Source organism: Mus caroli, unplaced genomic scaffold, assembly GCF_978045245.1.
Source record: "Mus caroli unplaced genomic scaffold, Mus_caroli_1 scaffold_1, whole genome shotgun sequence".
NCBI classification, from domain to species: domain Eukaryota; kingdom Metazoa; phylum Chordata; class Mammalia; order Rodentia; family Muridae; genus Mus; species Mus caroli.
Genome location: NW_028227256.1, coordinates 61,427,070 through 61,448,014, shown reverse-complemented (window position 1 = coordinate 61,448,014; position 20,945 = coordinate 61,427,070). Strand labels below are relative to the sequence as shown.

The 20,945-nt window shown below is 37.7% G+C and overlaps 1 protein-coding gene across 7 annotated transcripts in view; it reads right to left on the bottom strand.

Moving 5' to 3' along the window:
• The window catches only part of Creb1 (cAMP responsive element binding protein 1), a 71,213-nt gene that overhangs the window by 10,339 nt on the left and 39,929 nt on the right, over positions 1-20,945 (bottom strand). For 4 of the 7 annotated variants that reach the window (XM_029474401.2, XM_029474398.2, XM_029474397.2 and 1 more), the window contains 2 exons: positions 18,297-18,479; positions 16,256-16,406 (listed from right to left, as the gene is read on the bottom strand). In XM_029474401.2, coding sequence (XP_029330261.1) covers positions 16,256-16,406; positions 18,297-18,479 — 334 coding nt within the window. Of the gene's footprint in view, positions 1-16,255; positions 16,407-17,285; positions 17,350-18,296; positions 18,480-20,945 lie in introns of those variants that run through there. The other 3 variants (XM_029474406.2, XM_029474413.2, XM_085837911.1) reach the window with 2 other exon arrangements.

Here is a 20,945-nt window from a genome sequence, read left to right as displayed (position 1 = left end):
ATATCAAATAAAATCAACTTTTAACCAAAAGTTATCAAAAAAGATGAGCGACTCATCAAAGGAAAAAAAAAATCTATCAAGATAAACTCTCAATTCTGAACATCTATACCCCAAATACCCCAATATGGGTACCCATATTCATAAAAGAAACTTTGATAAAGCTCAAAGCACACATTGCACCTCATACAATAATAGTGGGAGACTTCAACACCCCAATCTCATCAATGGACAAATCATGGAAACAGAAACTACATAGAGAAACAATGCAATGAACAGAAGTTATGAACTGAATGGGTTTAATATATATCTATTGGATATTTCATCCTAAAACAAACAATATACCTTCTTCTCAGCACTTTATGGTACCTTATCCAAAACTGACCATATAATTGGTCACAAAAAAGGCCTCAACAGATATAAAAATACTGAAATAATCCCATGCATCCTATCAGATCACCAGGGACTAAGGCTGGTCTTCAATAACAAAACAAAACAAAACACCAGAAAGCCCATATACACATGGAAGCTGAACAATTCTCTATTCAATCACAATTTGGTCAGGAGAGAAATAAAGGCAGAAATAAAAGACTTTCTAGAATTTAATGAAAATGAAGGCACAACATACCGAAACCTATGGGACACAATGAAAGCAGTACTAAGAGAAAAACTCATAGCTCTGAGTGCCTCCAAAAAGAAAATAGAGAGAGCACAGACTAGCAGTTAACAGCACACCTCAAAGCTCTAGAACAAAAAGAAGCAAATTCACCCAAGAGTAGTAGACAGCAGGAAATAATCTGGCAGAAAATAATCAAACTCAGGGCTGAAATCAACCAAGTGGAAACAAAAAGAGCTATACAAAGAATCAGCCAAACCAGGAGCTGGTTCTTTGAGAAAATCAACAAGATAGATGAATCCTTAGCCAGACTAGCCAGAGGGCACAGAGACAGTATCTAAATTAACAAAATCAGAAATGAAAAGGAGACATAACAACAGAAACCAAAGAAATTAAAAAAAAAAATCAGATCCTATTACAAAAGCCTATATATTCAACAAAACTGGAAAATCTGGATGAAATGGACAATTTTCTAGACAGATACCAGGTACCAAAGTTAAATCAGGATCAGATAAAATATCTAAACAGTCCCTTAACCCCTAATGAAATAGAAAGTCATTAAAAGTCTCCCAACCAAAAAACAAACCCAAGACCAGATGGTTTTAGTGCAGAGTTCTATCAGACCTTCAAAGAAGACCTAATATAAATACTCTTCAAACTATTCCACAACATAGAAACAGAAGGAACACTATCCAATCCATTCTATGAAGCCACAGTTACACACTGATACCAAAACCACACAAAGACCCAACAAAGAAAGAGAACTTCAGACCAATTTCCTTTATGTATAACAATGCAAAAATACTCAATAAAATTATCACAAACCGAATCTAAGAACACATCAAAATGATCATTCACCATGATCAAGTAGGCTTCATTCTAGGGATGCAAGCATGGTTCAATAAACAGAAATTCATCAATATAATACACTATATAAACTAACTCAAAGAAAAAAAAATCTCATTAGATGCTGAAAAAGAATTTTTACAAAATTTGACAGCCCTTCATGTTAAAAGTCTTGGAAAGATCAGGAATTCAAGGTCCATACCTAAAGATAGTAAAAGCAACATACAGCAAACCAGTAGCCAACATCAAACTAAATGGAGAGAAACTTGAAGCAATTCCATTAAAATCAGGGCCTAGACAAAGCTGCCCACTCTCTCCCTATGTACTCAATATAGTACTTGAAGTTCTAGCCAGACCAATTAGGCAACAAAAGGAGGTCAAAGGGATACAAATTGGAAAGGAAGAAGTCAAAACATCACTATTTGCAGACAGTATACTTAAGTGACCTCAAAAATTCCACCAGAAAACTCTTTCAGCTGATAAACTACTTCAGCAAAGTGTCAGGATATAAAATTTACTCAAACAAATCAGTAGCCTTTTTCTACTCAAAGAATAAGCTGGCCGAGCAAGAAATTAGGGAAATAACACCCTTCACAATAGTCACAAATAAAATATACTGGTGGGACTCTAACCAAGCAAGTGAAAGATCTGTATGACAAACACTTTAAGTCTCTGAAGAAAGAAATTGAAGAAGACCTCAGAAGATGGAAAGATCTCCCACGCTCATGCATTGGCAGGATTAACATAGGAAAAATGGCCACCTTACCAAAAGTCATCTATAGATTCAATGCAATCCCTATGAAAATTCCAATTCAATTTTTCCGAGATAGAAAGAGCAATTCTCAAATTCATCTGGAATAACAAAAAAACCCAGGATAGTGAAAAAACATTCTCAACAATAAGAAAACTTCTGGGGGAATCACTATCCCTGACCTCAACCTCTACTACAGAGCAACAGTGATAAAAACCTCATAGTATTGGTACAGCGACAGGCAGGTAGATCAATGGAATAGAACTGAAGACCCAGAAATGAACCCATAGACCTTGATATTTGACAAAGAAGCTAAAGCCATCCAGTGGAAAAAAGACAGCATTTTCAACAAATGGAATGGTGCTGGTCCAAATGGCAGTCAACATGTAGAAGAATGCAAATTGATCTATTCAAGTTCAAGTTCAAGTCCAAGTCCAAGTGAATCAAAGACCTCCACATTAAACCAGATATACTGAATCTATTAAAAGAGAAAGCAGGAAAGAGCCTTGAATATATTGGCACAGGGGGGATTTCTCAATAGAACACTAATGGCCCAGGCTCTAAAATGAACTATAGACAAATGGGACCTCATAAAGTTGCAAAGCTTCTGTAAGGCAAAGGACACTGTCAGAACAAAATGGCAACATACAGATTGGAGAAAGATTTTTACCTATTCTACATCTGATAGAAGGCTAATCTCCAATATATATAAAGAACTCAGTAAGTTAGACTCTGGAGAACCAAATAACCCTATTAAAAATGAGGTACAGAGCTAAACAAAGAATTCTCAACTAAAGAATCTCGAATGGTCAAGAAGCACCTAAAGAAATGTTCAACATCCTTAGTCATCAGGGAAATGCAAATCAAAACAACCCTGAGATTCCACCTCACACCACTCAGAATGGCTAAGATCAAAAATTCAGGTGACAGCAGATGCTGATGAGGATGTGGAGAAAGAGGAACACTCCTCCATTGTTGGTTGGATTGCAAGCTTGTACAACCACTCTGGAAGTCAGTCTGGCGGTTCCTCAGAAAATTGGACATAGCACTTCCTGAGGACCCAGTTTACCACTCCTGGGCATATACCCAAGATTCTCCAACATATAACAAGGATACATGCTCCACTATGTTCATAGCAGCCTTATTTATAATAGCTAGTAGCTGGAAATATCCAGATGTCCCTCAACAGAGGAACGGATACAGAAAATGTGGTACATTTACACAATATAATATTACTCAGCTATTAAAAACAATGACTTCATGAAATTCGCAGGTAAATGGATGGACCTAGAAATATCATCCCGAGTGGGGTAACCCAGTCATAAAAGAACACACATGGTATGTAGTCATTGAGATTGATGCTGTATGCACAGGGTCTGCATAGCTATGTTCCAGGTCCTCTGCATATATATTATGATTCTATAGAAACCCCGAATGTGTGAATGAGATTTATTGTGCCTTCTCTTGGACTCTTTTCCTTCTGTTTGTTTTGTCCAATTCTGGTATGTTATTTTTTTAATCTTATATTTTATTTTATTATAATCCCTCATAATCCTGCTTGTTTTCTAATGAGAAACAGAAAGGGAGTGGATCCGGAAGGGAAGGGAAGTGGGAAGGAACTGGAAGGAGTGGTGGGGAGGGGAAACTAATAAGGATATGTATGTACGAAAACATCTATTCCGGTAAAAAGGAAGACAACAAGAACAACAATCCACAATCCATGTTGGAGGGGCTAGAGAAATGGTGCAGTGGTCAGAAGCACTTGTTGCTCTTGCAAAGGACCCAGGCTTTATTCCCAGCTCCCACGTCATGCCTATTTACTCCAGTTCCAGAGGATCTGACACTCTTTTCTGGCCTCTATAGACACTACACACACTATGGTTTACAGACAGATATGCAATTAATACACTTATACACATTATAAAAATAAATTAATGCAAGCAATGCTTATATACATTATAGAAATAAATCGATATTAAGAGCAAGTTAAATAGTAATTAAAGAAAAGTCCTGATGCTACCTTTAGCCCACCACACAAATGCATGTGCAAGTGTATACATACTTACAGTAACATCTACATTCAAGGAATAAAAATAAATAAATGCTGTTAGGAAAATTGGATCTCCACAGGTAAAATAATGAAGTTTTTCCCTTGCTATTTACCATATACAAAATTTAACTCACAATGGATCAAGGATCTAAATATGAGACCTAAATGTGTAACACTTTTACAACAAAATTGTTCTGAAGTTTGTCTTAGCAGTGATTTCTTGTGTACACCACTGTAAACAGTCAAAACAGACAATGAGGATTTCATCACATTTAAAAAGTTTCTGTACATTAAAGATACAATGATCAATAAAAAGGCAGACTAAAATGAGACTACTTTTGAATAATAGATGATAACTAGTTAAGAATAATTTATCAATTTCACTAGATTTTAAAGAAATCTTTGTACAGCTGTGTCTCTAGCACTCTTCACAATATTCAAGATGTACAAAAGCAATCCAAGTGTCCCTTGACAAATGGATGAAGAAAGCAAAGAGTGGGTCTGGAGAGATTGCTCAGGTTAAGAGCACGGACTGACCTTCTAAAGGTCCTGAGTTCAAATCCCAACAACCATATGGTAGCTCACAACCATCCGTAACAAGATCTGATGCTCTCTTCTGGGGTGTCTGAAGACAGCTATAGTGGACTTATATATAATAAATAAATAAATCTCAAAAAAAAAAAAAAAAGAAAACAAAGTGCTTACAGACAATGAAATGTTACGTGGCCTTTAAAATGAAGAAAACTTTGGTATGTGCTATAATGTGGATATTGCTTTGTGAAGTAAGCTAGTCATAAAAGACAAAACTGTAGAATTCTGCTTCTAAGAGTTGGTTAGAGTAAAATTTTATAGGACTGGATGTGTTTGCCGAAAGATAGGAATGGGGGTAGTAGAGAACTGTCGAATACAGAGGGAGCTGGGGTTTCTTGTTTTGAGATATGATTCCATATCACAGCCTCAGTTTCGTGGGGAGTGTCCACATGAATGAATGATAGGCATGACCATCAGGTTGAGTGTTTTGCAAGATAAAAATGTTCTGGAAATCTATTAAATCATGATGGGAATATATATAGTATTTCAGAATTGTACACTTAAAAATGGTCAATATATGAAATTCTGCTGGTTTTTTTAAGGATTAGAAGGGAGGATGAAAAATCTTAACAAATTAAGAGAATAAAAATTTATTATTTGGCAAGCTTCAAAACAAACTCATAAGCTCAAAAGCTCTATCTATATAGTTCAATAATCCTAGCAATAGAAAGTAAAAATATTCTAGTTTTGTAAAACATGAAAATCTGAGCAATTTTTACAGGCAATCATCTGTAACAGAAGCAGAGACCTATTCCTTGCACATCCTTACTTCCTTACTTGGAAGAGAGGCAACTAGAGAACAGTGAACATGTCTTATCACTTCACTTTAAGTGAGGTCTGCTGAGAGGGTAGGTTTAACCTCTGAAGAACAGAGACTGTAGGAATTTGCATGCTCTTACATGTTTTCTTCTCTAGGCAGTAAGGAAAGAATGTAGAGTCCTAAGAATCATATGTGGTACAGACATGGAAGAAGGAACACAGCTGGCTGGGAGAAACAAGAAATGGGGGCATTATGTGCACAACAGCCTGTTCTGTCTTAAAGTCTTGCTGAGTAGACCTGGTTAGCCTCAAAATTTCAGTCCTGTCTGGCCTGAGTGCTGGGATTACAGGAGCCCAGCACACGGTGGTTGAGTAAGGTTTAAAGCAATGAAGGGAAGGGCAACATTCCTGGCCTTAGGCGAGCACTCACGGTAGCTGAGGGAAATGTGGGTGGCCCAGCACTTTGAGACAGAAGTTTCATAATCTTGAGACTGAGAGAGAGAGAGAGAGAGAGAGAGAGAGAGAGAGAGAGAGAGAGAGAGAGAGAGAGATGCCAGGGACTGAGCCTTAATCAGAACAGAAAGTCCTAGAAAATAGCCCTAAATACAAACTCTTATGTAAGCCACGGTACAGAAAGATGACACCAAATTAAATCAAACAAACAGCTAGTGCTCTGGAAACTGTTCCTATCCCTAAAAACAAGCTAGTCTCCATATTCCTGAAGCCTGTGGTGCAGTGGCAGTGACCATAACAGGACAGCCTAACTCCTCCCCTAGACAGTAGTAATGCCCTCCTCCTTCCACATAGGAGAAAATGTGCCTACTTCGAGGCTAAAAAAAGGACTTATCCCACCCTGGTATGTAAAGTCTTTTGCCTTGTGTCTAACTTTAAATTACTAGACAGATTTAAATAAGCAAACATTCATAAACCATGACCCAGATGTGGGAATATTTAATAGAAAACACAGGTAACTATGATAACATAGGCTTATGTCTCAGAAAAGATGCATGTTATGCATTTCAGAGGGTCAGCTCAGCAGTAAGGTGGTACCTAACAGCAACAGGGATAAAAATACCTCTGACGTAGGAACAAAGGTGGCAGAGCTGAAGCAAGCTCAGTCTGACTGAAGACAGGACACTAGAAATTACATGTACTGAAAAATAAGGGGAAAATAACCAAGGGCTGTCATGGTCGCAAATATTCTAACATATGTAAAATGAGCTCTCAGAAAACTATTTGAAATGCTATTGTGATGGTTTCTATATGCTTGGCCCAGGGAGTGGCACTGTTGGGTGGTGTGGCCTTGTTGGAGTAGGTGCATGCCTTAACATCCATTTCCTAGCTGCCTGGAAGCCAGTATTCTGCTAGCAGCCTTCAGATGAAGATGTAGATGTACACCATGTCTGCCTGGATGCTGCCATGTTCTCACCATGATGATAACAGACTGAACCTCTGAACCTATAAGCCAACCCCAAATAGTTGTTTTCCTTTATAAGAGTTGCCTTGGCCATGGTGTCTGTTCACAGCAGTACAACCTAACTAAGACAGCTATTAGGCCATTTCAGAATTAATGATAAGGATAAATGTGGTAGAATAAAAGAGTAGAGGAAGGGAAGAGGTATAACATGGAATTTCTGGAAATCAAAGGTAAAACTGAAGATAGAAAAAGAAGGAGGCAAAACTATCTGAAATGTGATCAAATATTTTCTCAAAGCTGGAAAGAATTCACTGCCAGTGAACATGTATTTCTGAGAAATAAACTTATAATTATTTTTAAGGAAAAAACAATACATCAGCCTAAACCATGGCAGAGAGAGAGAGAGAGAGAGAGAGAGAGAGAGAGAGAGAGAGAGAACTAAAAGATAAACATACTAAACTTTCCCAATTGTTTTTAAATGTTTTAAAACAGATGTCTGTCTAACCTATGCCCACAGGGCTGCTTGTGTCCCAGAGTAGTTATAAATGCAGACCAACATATCTGTACATGACAATGTCACATCACAATGTCCAGGATTGGGATATGGCTCAGTCAATAAAATGCCTGTTGTGAGACCATGAGAATTCGAATTTGGACTGCCCACCCCTACCCCCACGTAAAAGCTATGGATGAGTGCATACATTGGTTTATAATCCTTATGCTGGGGAGGTGGAAACAGAAAGATCCCCCAAGCTTATTGGCCAGCCAGTCTAGCCAATCAATGAGCTCTAGGTCAGTAAGAGAATCTGTCTAAACACTAAGGTGAAGAATGACAGAGGAAGACACCTGCTGCCAAGTTCTGGCCTTCAAAGGATGACCTGCACACACACACACACACACACACACACACACACACACACAAAATCTACCTATCTATCTATCCATCAATCTATCTATCTACTCTTGTTTACTTACACAGGAACTGCCAATCGTACCTTGTTGCTGGTTTTATGGTACAGGAGGAGGGTTTACTATATCATAACCATGTTCATCTCTCTGTGAGGATGTATCCAGAGAGGATTAGAATACAAGGACTCAGACTTCACACTTTTACTCACTGATGGATTCAAACTCTTACAGACTATTGGGAGGTGGTAGGACTGTGGTATAAATGGGGAAAGTAGGTTTCTGGAATGCCTCTGAAAGATGTAACATAGACCTGATTCTGTTACTCCTATCTGCCCTGAGAGGTGAGCAGCCTCAGCCACTTGTTTGTATTGGCATGTTTTGTATTACTTCAGGCCTAAAGCAATGGATCTAGTTGACAAGTCACTAAACCTCTAAATCCAAACCAAAGTAAGTCCTAACTGCCTCCCTTAAATTTTCCATACATATTTTTCAAAGCAACATAAAATACAAGGCATAAATCCATTTTGTGGAGCAGGGCTCATATCTAAGCAGAGATCACTGCTCCTGTAATCGTCATGGCACTACAAGAAACACCTGTAGTATATCTTCCCTGGTAGAGTGATATTATGGCATGCATGGGTGGACAATGTTGCTTCCAGCATGTGGGTTATTAAATGAAAATATCAGTGTGAGGAGTGAGATACCTCCTTACAAGTTACTGATGAGATAGACCTCAAAGATTCCCAACATAACACAGGTTATTGCCAATGCTCTTACATGCTTACTATAACTAGCACACTAATATAACAATGCCATGCTATTTCTAAAAACACAAAACACTTTAGTTGCTGGACACAAGGAAATCAAGCTGGAACTGATCTGGAAATTTCATCTCTGCTGGCTGCCTTGTACCATGCCGATGGTGATATACTGACTACTGAGAAGAAAAATCTTTAGTGGACTTACTCAGGGTAGACCCTGCATGCTACAATAACATCCTGTAGTGAGAATTCTGGTTTCTTAAAAAAAAAAAAAATACAGAAATATTATAGAATGTGCTTTCATTTTAATCCCAGGTGTAGGAGCATGGGGCTGCTTTGGACGGTTAGTAGCAGCTCGATATGGTTTGCCTAATGTGAGAGTAGAGGTGTGTTTTTGAAAGCTGCAGATAACTTTTCAGAAGGTATATAAATGCTAGGGCCCTGAGAGGTGTGGTTTGGTGGTCTTTTAGGGGAGTTGCTTGTAGTTTGCTGGTAGTGGTGCTCAAAGAAGAAACAAAGAACACATAAAATAGCAAAGACCAGCTACATCATCCTACTCAGCAAGGTATGGCCACAGGTATGTGAAACAGTGATGCGACTGTGACATAGTGGGGAACAAACTGCTTTTTGACTAGATTCAAGGCCTGCCCAACAGGAGGAAATTCATGCCTGTTAATGTAAACATGTCCAAATGCCCATGGCCTGGGAGGATATAGTCCCTAGGCAGGAACTGGGATATGTGTGACAACCTAGTACTGTGCTTTTCCTGTATGGGCATACATTGCAAAACTGCCTTCCAAATATGCGCTTACACACTGACTAATACTGTTCTCAACCTGGTCTGAGAGGCTTTTTATGTGCTGCATGTACCACATAAAATACAATACAAAGGCTGCAAACTGACCAAATGTTGAGTGGTCTACTCCAAATAAAACCTCTATAACAAGTCCTACAAAGCTCAGGAGGGAGGCAGAAACTGAGAGCGAGCTGGAGCACGGGGAGAGTTCTGTGCAGTGTGGTCTTGTATATAAAGGATGGATGTGCTGCTCTTATGATCTCACAGTGCACACAGACAGAGGCAGGATTTTAGCTTTTTATTTAGGTGGATCAGTTAGAGGCAATTAAAATTTTTGCTTATGCTTTCTAAGTTATTTATAACATGCACGCTTTTCTTGCTTTTTTTACTTGTACTGATTTGGAAACATGATAATACATAATCTGCTTTTTTACTACAATGAACATTCTAATCTCAATAAAAGTAAGATATATTTTAAATTTTAATGGCGAACCGTATGCAGTTGGATATATGCACCTTAATATCAAAATCATAGTTTGAAATATTTCATATTTTTACCATATTCATTTTCTGTAAATTTGCCGATCCATATCCTCCACTCTAATCTAACAGTGTTAAACCCCAGGTTAATGTTTACTTTGCTATTTTTCTTTTGTTCTTCACTGAAGTAAGGTTTTTAAATTTAATACGTGAAATCTATTTAACGGTTTAGTAACTTCATCTTTGGAAACCCTATTTAAAGCCCCTCTACACTGTAGGCTATCTAAAAGTAAGGGCAGTAAACTGCATTACTCTCACAATCCCCTCTCTGTGGAAAGAATCCCCATCCACAGCCCACTGACTTTGGCTTGTCTTTCCAGAGTTGTAGCCAGTGGACACAAATGGACATAGTTTTCACCGGAGCCAAAGCATATATATGATTTAAAAACTAACGGTAGGTTGGGGAGATGTCTCAGGGCATAAAAGCACACACTGAACAAGCCTAACTGTTTCATTCCACACAAAAAAGCTGGATCTGTACTACAGCAGCCCTAATGCAGTGCAGTGGCAGAAATGAGAGGTGTGCCTCAAAACAAGGTAGAAGCGGAGAGCCAGCTCCTGAAAAAAAATGTTGGATCTTACGCTCAGGCCCTGTCCCTTCCCCATTTGCCATAGAAAGGCTATGTCTTGAACATGCTGCTCTTACTCAGTGGGGATCCAGGAAGCAACTGGCAATGACGATGAGATATGAAGACAAGCCATAGCAACTGACTTGGAGCTGACAATGTACAACTTATAATGAGAGGAAGAGGTCATGCTGTTCCAAGATGCTGAGATTTTATGACTGTTGCTGTAGTAACACAAAATGTATGCCAATTATCTTCACTTTGGAATAATTGACAACTCGCACACAATAGAATTTTGGGGTTCCTCAAACCAACCCCCCCAAGTTCAGTGTGAGATGGGCTGTGATCAATGTACACGAGGGTCATTTACTGTGGTCAATGATGCTCTAACTTGTCTACTGAAGACTTACAGTAATAATGACACCAATATGGTAGGTGATTCTGGAGATACAGCGTAAAGCAGCTACTACAGTATTAATGTCTTTTGAATTTACTTCCTCTTAAAATTAGAGTTTGTTTCTCTTGACTCTGAGCAAAATGGATATCCCAGGAAAGCAGTGTGTTTACTCTGCTTAGAGGCACAGCGGGATGAAACAAGCTCAGGAGACTTGTCATCAGACACAGGCTCAAACTGTCTTACAGGCTTCTTACCTAAGATACCGGACAGCTGACTGCATATGTAGCTTTTCTCTGGTATTTACCTTCTTTCTCTTCTGCAAAGTGGAAAAAGATCTTATTTGGCTATAAGAGATAGACTGCGTGTGAAGGCTAGTGTCTAATACACACTGTAACTTAGAATAAACCAGGGAAGCTTAGGATACTGAACATTCAAAAGTTGACTAACCACAGAGGTAGAAATAATTGAGAAGAGTATGCTAGACTTGCCAGGTGTATGGGAAAGCCTGTACTTTTCTAGGCACATGTAAGTGATATGGTAAGAAGCCAGATTCTAGGAAAGCTTAAAAAGTTCCCTGGGAAGAGGAAAGAGAACTACTTCAGAGTATGGGCAACTTCCCTTTGACAGACAGTAACTAAATCTAAGCAAAAGCAGCTTATTATAGTCCCCGCTTTTAATCAGGCAGCTTTGTAGACCTCTTGTAAGCAACTATCTTAAGAACTGCCTTCCTGTTTAGTTAACCCTTTTCATTTCCTCATGGAAACCTTGAGCTGCGTATGTGTATGTGTGCATGTGAACACACCCAGAAGCACACACACACACACACACACACACACACACACACGTACTCACATGCACATGAATGTGCACGCATCACTATTTACCTTCCATTAAGGACAAGAGATAAAAGATACAAAGTTAGATGCGATGTGTGCTTACACTGATCTTTAAACCGTCTGCCACAGCTGGCTCAGGACCTGCTCTGCCTTCATGCACAGTAAATGATGAGAAGCTAATGCTGTGTCATTGTCCTTCAGAGCAAACACTGATTTTGCATGAATTCCCAGGGAACTGCACTTCAGTTTACGACCTTTCTTTGTTCCTGTTTTTTTTTTTTTTTTTTTGGTTTTTCGAGACAGGGTTTCTCTGTGTAGCCCTGGCTGTCCTGGAACTCACTCTGTAGACCAGGCTGGCCTTGAACTCAGAAATACGCCTGCCTCTGCCTCCCAAGTGCTGGGATTAAAGGCGTGCGCCACCACGCCCGGCTCCTGTTTGTTTTTTTAAAGCATAGATTTTGAAGCCCATTATATGTCAACAATACATAATAAAATAGTATCTTTTTGCTTTGTACGCTGAATATTAGATACATATATAATATTTGATTATACACTTAAAGACAAACAAAATTTATTTGAAATGGATTTTACTTAACCTCATTTATCCTAAAGTATTATCATTTTAACGCACAGTTAATATAAAATTATTTGGATATTGTACACTTTTATTTTGTCCCAATTGTGGAAATCTGGTGTGTGCTGATACACACCTGTTAGTTGGGGCCAGCAACAGTATATATCCTCGCAGCAGGCAAACTAAGGATGGCCATCTTGGACAGTGGGGCTCTCAGCGTGGTTTTTCATCTACTCCTGGGACACTCGAAGATGTAAAATATCATTTTACAATGTGTCTTTCCTCCCTGAAAATTCATAAATAAAATGCTAGTTGACTTCCTAAATGGAAGATCTTGTTTTTAAATTTTATGTACACTATTTATCCTTTTGATGATGTTTCCAAGCAAAAATAAACCATCTGAGAAGATTATGATTAAAAAAAAAAGTGACCTGCCTTCCTAACCTGGTGTATGTTGGAGGTGGTGACAGTAGTAGAGTGGCTTATGGTTTCATTGGAATGTTCCTGAAAAGGCTTGGCTATGAATAACAGCAATGTTATGAGTTATGAGGACTTTCACCTCACTTATGGGTTAATCCATGGATACGTTCATAATTGCATAGGAAGGTATTGGAAAACTTGGGCGATAGAACTTAGCTGAAGAGAAATGTGTCACTGAAGACTAGGCCATAATTTCCAATCACTTAAAAACAACTTACATTCACTCATTCCTATCCGTGTGGTCTAAGCTTGTGTAATGTGCACGTCTGTACAGGTGCATCTGCTTGTGGGAAGCAGAGGTCGATGAGTGTTGTCCATCACTTCCTACATTACCATCCTTTTACATTTACTGATTTTTGTGTGTCCAGGGGAGATAACTAGGGGGAACACACACCCCACAGCACACACAAGGGGAACAGAGGACAATTTTGGAGAGTTACTTTCTTTCCATTGTGTGAGACCCACTACCAGTCTCTCCAGACATGGTTTTCTTTCTCTGCCTCAAGTCTGCTAAAACGTGAGCCACTCTGTTGCACTGCAGGCTCCTGGCCATGATGTTCTGCCTCACATGAGACCAAAATCAATGGTGCCAAGTAACCATGGACTGCTGAAACTGAGCGTCTTTTAAAACTTTTCTTCTTTAAATTGGTTTCTCGGGGATTCTGTCAGAGTGACTTTCAGAACACTGAGAAGTGGAGAAAAAGTGGCATTGTGCCTACTGGTAAACCTAACAAGTGTTTATAAGCAGGCAATGCTCTGGGCAGCTAAGAAGGTGTAATGTTAGTAGGCTTGGCTGGCACAGGTTGTAATCTCAGCTACTCAGGAAGCTGAGACACAAAGACTGGAAAAAGTAGCCTGGCTCTGTTTTATTGAAACTAAGCTTTGCTTCAGGATTCCAGAGATGAGGTAGGGATGGGTATGTGTCACCGGATCCCAGAGTGAATTCAGATCAACCTGGATAATAGCAAGACCCTGTCTGCAAGTTTTAAAAATTGTAAAAGGGCTGGGTTGAGTCTAAATCAGTGGTAGGATGCTTGTCTAACATGAACATGGCCCCCAGGACAATCCATGGAAGGGAAGAAGAAAGAAGCTAGTGCTGCCTCCCCTGCACATGGTCCCACACCTCTCTGAAGTTCTCTGTAAGAGGATGAACCTTCACTCTACAGCGCCAAATTATGCAGACATAATTTCAAGTCCTTAAAAAAAATTCTGATTACTGCATCTCCTTAGAATTGTTTCTTTAGTTAAGTGCTGCTGTCTGAAATTTTACAATTAGATCTTTACTTGAGACATCTTAAACACCATTCTTTCTTATTTTAGAAAAGGTCAACTATTTCTTAACAAATAGTTTAAAACTGAACGGATTAATGTGTAACTTAATTCGTATTTCCAGATAACATTTAAATAAGAGTTAGGCAGTAGATTCCTATTATATCTTAACTACTTATAGTTGTTTGGTGCACAATAAAGGTCACAGGGCTTCTTTTCAAGATTCCCCTACTATCTCAGAATGGGTTTCTCCTTTTTCATAGGTAGATATAATTTACTAAGACTGTGACAGTTAAGACTATTTCAGGAACAATGATGCTGACCTACCAAAAATAAAATTGTTGGAAGAGAAGGAGCAGTAGAAATGCCATGTGCTATCTTACCTGACCATGACAGCCAAGCTTTGGGTGCAAGGAGGGATCTTATTTTACTCAAAGGTAGAAACCCAAGTTTAGGAAGTTAATGTATTCTTCCAGAGTCATAGCTAAAGGGTGAATGCAGGAATTGAAGTTAGATCTTCTAAGTTCAATTTCTGTCTCATTTACTTTATCATAGTACTTATACTCTTGGGGTAAAAAGAAGAATTTTGTCAATTTTAAATAGTTTACATCTTTATACACCTTGATTCTCTTTTAGTTTTCACCTCCCTCCCCCATTATAGTCCCTTGATGTTTACTCACATGTTTTATGTGTGTGCAGGCTATCTTCCTTAATGTTGCTTTTTCGCTTACTCTTTTAACATGGTTTCTTCAACCCAGAGCTTACAGACAAGCTTACCCTGAAAACCCCACCTCTGCCATCAGAGGAATTACAGGGCCCTACCAAGAATTGTCTATGGGTTCTGGGGATCTGAACCCCAGTGTCCGCGCTTGGATGGTGAGCACATTAACCAATGATGGCCTCCATAGACCATTTGTTTTGTTTTGATCATTTCCACATTAATAACTTTCCATTTTTTTAAGATGGCAAAAACATCTGAAAGCAAATAAATTTCTTTTTTTTTTTTTTTAAATGCCCCAGTTCTGAGACTTTTTTTTTTTAAGATTTATTTATTTATTATATGTAAGTACACTGTAGCTGTCTTCAGACACTCCAGAAGATCTTGTTACGGATGGTTGTGAGCCACCATGTGGTTGCTGGGATTTGAACTCTGGACCTTCGGAAGAGCAGTCGGGTGCTCTTACCCACTGAGCCATCTCACCAGCCTGCAAATAAATTTCTAAGAAAGGCTTTACCTATGCTTTATAGCTTCTCTTATGTACCACTTTAACTTCTTAAGACTAACATTAACTGTGCATTAAGGCTTTGTCGGGAATACCATACTTTTTAGAATTTCTCTGTTTTAAAAGTGTTTGGATGTTAAGTTATTACTCTGAGTATTACTCTGAGTTATTACTAAGGCCAGGCACAGGTTGTGATCCCAGAACTCACAGAGGCAGGAGTGTAAGAGTTCCAGGCCATTCTGGCCCACACAGCAAGACTCTGACCCCAAAACAAAAACAAGACAGGTGGCTGACCAACCACCTCTCAACTCTAGTTCCAAGAGATCTAATGCATTCTTCTGCCCTTTGTGGTATGAATGTGGTACACATACATACATACATACATACATACAGGCATTCACACATATGCATAAAACATGCAAAAATAAATCTTTAAGTGTATAAAAATGCAAAAGAAAGTATTCATTAAAACAAAAATGGCTACTCTATACTTGTTATAAATAAATTTAATGCAAATAAACTAGAGTCTAATGTTAGTATACATATGTGACACTTTGATGAATATTACTTATAATTTTTTAAAAATTAACGTATCCTATTAGCTAGAATAAAGTACAAATTCATTAAAGTTTTATATTTCTCTTGTGGAAAAACTATGAAGAAAAATTACTTTTTTGATTGAAGACTGACCTAAAGTTCCATTAGCCATCTTGTAAATGCAACTTAATAAACAAAGAAGCTTTAGCAAGATCCACTAATTCTACCAGAAAAAGAAAATCAATGCACAGAACCTACTGTTAGCAGATGTAACGGCACACCCAGAAGAGTTTATAGACATACTTGACCCATAGCATTTAAGTATTTGGAATCTCTATACCTGTTCTTCATTAGACGAACCTCTCTCTTCCGTGCTGCTTCTTCAGCAGGCTGTGTAGGAAGTGCTGGGGAGGATGCCATAACAACTCCAGGGGCAATGGTGCTCGTGGGTGCTGTGCGGATCTGGTATGTTTGTACATCGCCTGAGGCAGCTGCAGAGAAGAGCGAACAAGGTATAAGACACAGAAACACTACAATTTAATTCAACTGTGTTTCAATCAATCTAAACATACTTAGATTAAAAGGGAAACAGGGAACAGGACTCTAGCTAAAAAGAAGATTCCAATGGACTGTACTATTAGTACAGGTACAGGGCAGGATGCCTCAGTGTCCCTGCTGAGTCTTATATTTATGTTGTGCTGGGATGGAGATCCATTCTGTGGTTTACATGCTTGTCAACTTTAAGTCTAAAAGAGGGCTGAGCATAGATGATCCTCCTACACAGGTCTCAATATCTTCCCTTGATTTAAGATAAATTCACATTAAAAAAAAAAAAAACAAAAAACAAAAAAAAAAACCTCAAGTAGACTCTTGCCACGACATAAAAACGACCATGATTTTTCATAAAATAGCAAAATAGAAGAAAAACTGGCCATTTGATGCCAATCATGGTATATGTAAACATATCTTAATATAAGTGATTAAAACTAAATAAGTAAACGCTGAATTTTTTTCTTTTCAGTTTTCTAAGACAGGGTCTTACTATGTAGCCCTGGCTGTCTAGAACTCACTATGTAGACCAGGCTGGCTTAGAATTCAAGAGATTCACCTGCCTCTGCCTCTGCCTCCCAAGTGCTGGGATTAAAGGCGTGTGGTTTGGATTTTCCTCACCATATATACAATCTCCATATGTGAAAAAAAAATCACTATTTGTCCATTATTTGCTTCTAGAAACAGTGTCATGATATGCTTTCATAAGTACCCTAGTACTATGTGAAAGATTTTGAATGTCTTTATAAAATCATTCATATCAGTTAAAAACACCGATTGTATCGTTTGAGGGACAAAGATTTATATACTAAACATGTTACCATATTCAAACTGACGTTGAGAATTCAAATTCACTGACATCCTGCTTTACAATTTTTTGAGTACCTGCATGTAAAGTGAAAAGGTGTTTTACTCCCACTAATAAGCAAAATATTTTTTTAAATATCATTGGTCTAATAACAAGATATATAGTATAAATTTATTAGACATTGTTAAACAAAAGATGTTCTACTTGGTGTTGTGATATGATCCAAAAGTACTTATCCATGGTGAAGGGATATAACTCTCATTAACACAGGCAACATTAGTTATTATTAACAAGGTATTTTTAGAAGCAAATATTATTTTTTTAGTCTATAAATTTTTAATCTGGTAATATTGAACTATGAACTGTTCAGTGAATTAATGCTGAATAGTTAACACTCTCCAGAGTCTTGAAATTTTGGGAAAAAAACAAAACAAAATCCTCTCGTCCACCGAGGCTTAAGGGCAACTTGTTCTCCAATGAGCAAGGATCTGCATAATGATGGATGTTCTTTTGGAATGTTCTTATCCAAAATCAAAATTGAGATGACTTCAGAAAAGCTCTATATTCCTTTTAAATTAAAAATAATAAAAACAAGACAAAACAGATAAAACAGCAGAATCCACTAGAACTCTTTAATAGTGACATAGCACACAATGAGGAGGGAAAGAAAGGGGCCCAAGGGAGCTAGTGTTACTTGAGGCCATTCAGCCTGGCTGGAAGTTCCTCATTTCTCTTCTAACATATTTTGGTTCTCCCAATCCTGACTACTGAAGGCATTAAAGGCAGGAAAAACCCCTTTTTAGCTAAAAGATAGTTGTTTTTATGCCATGACATTTTCATCCAAGTGGAAAGTTGCATGAGAAATATTTATGTATTAAATACATGCATATCTAAACTGTTAATATCTAAATCTATACTGAAGAAAACTATTTTAGTAGTGCTTTGTAATATACTTACTTTTCATGAGTATACACATTAATTTTTAAAAGAATGTACCATATGTATGAATTCTTAGTTCTATTACCTTGAACAACAACTTGGTTGCTGGGCACTAGAATCTGCTGTCCATCAGTGGTCTGTGCATACTGTAGAATGGTAGTACCCGGCTGAGTGGCAGCTGCATTGGTCATGGTTAATGTCTGCAGGCCCTGTACCCCATCCGTACCATTGTTAGCCAGCTGTATTGCTCCTCCCTGGGTAATGGCAACTAAAACCCAATGAATTTTATTGTTACAAGTTTAATTAATACCACATAAGACTTTTAAAATACACTAAACCCATGCAATTAGCAAAGCATAATCTAGGAGAAATTATTCTAGAAAATAATATCACCAAGAAAGACTTGGTATATTCAAATAACCGTGTACTCAGGAAACCATATCCAATTTCTATGAGAGAAGAATACTCTATGAATTGTACTATAATAAATAATGCATGGTAACAATATAAAAAGTGAAAACACAAACTCTTTTTGAACTTATTTAAACTTCAAGGAGGGCCTGCTTTACAACAACACTTTCCTTTACAGCACTGGAAACTCCCTCAGATATTTTTACTATCTGCTGCTTTAATTGTAAATACATTTTTTTAGGTAGAAAACTAATTAATTAATATAAGAAGCACCCAATAAATATTTGTTAAAAGTATATTTAATAAAGCCATCTGTCAGTGAATTATATTTTCTAACTCTTAAAACAACTTATAAACTCTGTCAGTAGTGCACTTAGACAGCCATGTGAAAGCATGATACTTCTCAGGGGGCTAAAGCAACAACAACAACAAAAAAATCACTTGAGCTACGAGTTTAAGACTAGCCTGAGAAAAATATTAAGACAGCATCTCAAAATAAATCCAGGAAATTAGTAATATTTAAGAAAAGAAAAAGAAGAATCAGTAATACATTAATGTGCAAGGCCCTGGGTTCAGTCTCTAGCACCTACCACCCACCATCTCCACCAAAAATCTCATCAATAAAGACAGGAAATACCCTGGATCTCAGTTACTATGTGTGTCTCATCAAGTTTAAACTCAGATCCAAGACCCTCAGCTAGATGCACCTCATCTTGCTCTAAGCTCCATGTCTGGGTCTTCACAGAGCCTTCTACTGACTGATGAGTAAGCGCACTAGCTACTATCTGGCAAATGAAAATTAATCAACACTCACACAAGTCACCCTTATGCAACAGTACACAGAAAACGTTACTTGAAAGGTGAGTTCCTGTCTTGTTGGTACTACATAATCTTTAGATACTAGAACTGAAAATTATGATTGACTCCTCAGATAAATCTAAGGATCAAGATTTCCAAAAAAGACTAAAAATTGTTAATTTTACCTGAGCAATTTCATAAAGTGTGTATGTGTGTGTATATGCATGAATGAGTATTGAGAATCAAACTCTCACTCACAGTAGGAATGCACTCCATTGATTGAGGTTTGTTCCCAGCTTTCCATAATGGATTATAATTGCATTAAAAGGAAAGTTTAAAAAGTGTGGTATCAATGTATCTAACGATGTTACTGTTTAACAGAAGTGAATTAGTTTGGGAATATCAGTGAGATCTGGGGAATTATACCATCCTGAGTGGTGTGTACACAGAAAATTGATAATTCACTGTTCAATCAAGAGCTATGAGTTCATTATTATTTAGTCACTTTATCAAGGTGATAAATTTGTGGAAATTAACATACTAGCATATATAACCCTCCTATGTTAGCTAATGGCAGATTCTCTATCTTAGATATTAAAAAAATGTCTAAGAATTGTTCTACAACTAATTTTGTAAGATTACTTGGAAAGATCTGGAGACGTGGCTGCTTTTTCTATTCCCAGCACCGACAGGGAGGCTCACAGCCATGTGCAACTAGTTCCAGGGCACTGGACACTCTCTTTTGGCCTTTGCAGGAGCTGCACACATGTGGTGCACAAAGAAAACATCCATGCACATAAAGTAACAATACACCAAGAGGGTGGGGAAGGGTACGTTAAAGAATCAGAAGGTTAACAAAACCTCTTCATTTCTCATACTTAATTTGCAAATTCAGATGTATTTAATCAACACTCTACTTTTTTCTTGAATACCCAGCAACAGGCTCAAAGTGAATGGAAGGAAAAAACTACACAAGAAAAGATATGGGCTACTCTGTTAAGATCATTTGACTTTGTTATTGTTCCTGGAAATCTAAAACCATCTGCTCTTACAGAACAGATGCATAGTTGTTTCTCTCTCACACACACAAACGCCAATTCTTTAACTATATTCGTCTCATCTAAGATTTGAACATGTCTTTAACTATGCAATACTTACTTGTCCATTTGATAACTTTAAAAGTATAAGACAGTTTTGACAAAACCAAATTCATTAAGAAAATTATTATCTCTAGGTTTAATTAAATTACTACCAAAAAATATGAACAAGGAAATATAATTATGTAAAATTTTAACTTTAATAATCTAAATACAATTAAACTGCATTAGCTGAGGATCTGTACAGGACAGCTTATTAAAAAATAGAACGAAAAAGGATATATATATATATATATACAATCCTTCCTAATGGGAAAGGCTGAAAGAGGTTTACAGTTTATGGATATTATAAATCCAACCCTTCAAGTTTGGTAACCATGTTAACTTTACAAGCTACAAACTACAGGGCTGTAGAGATGATTAAAGGT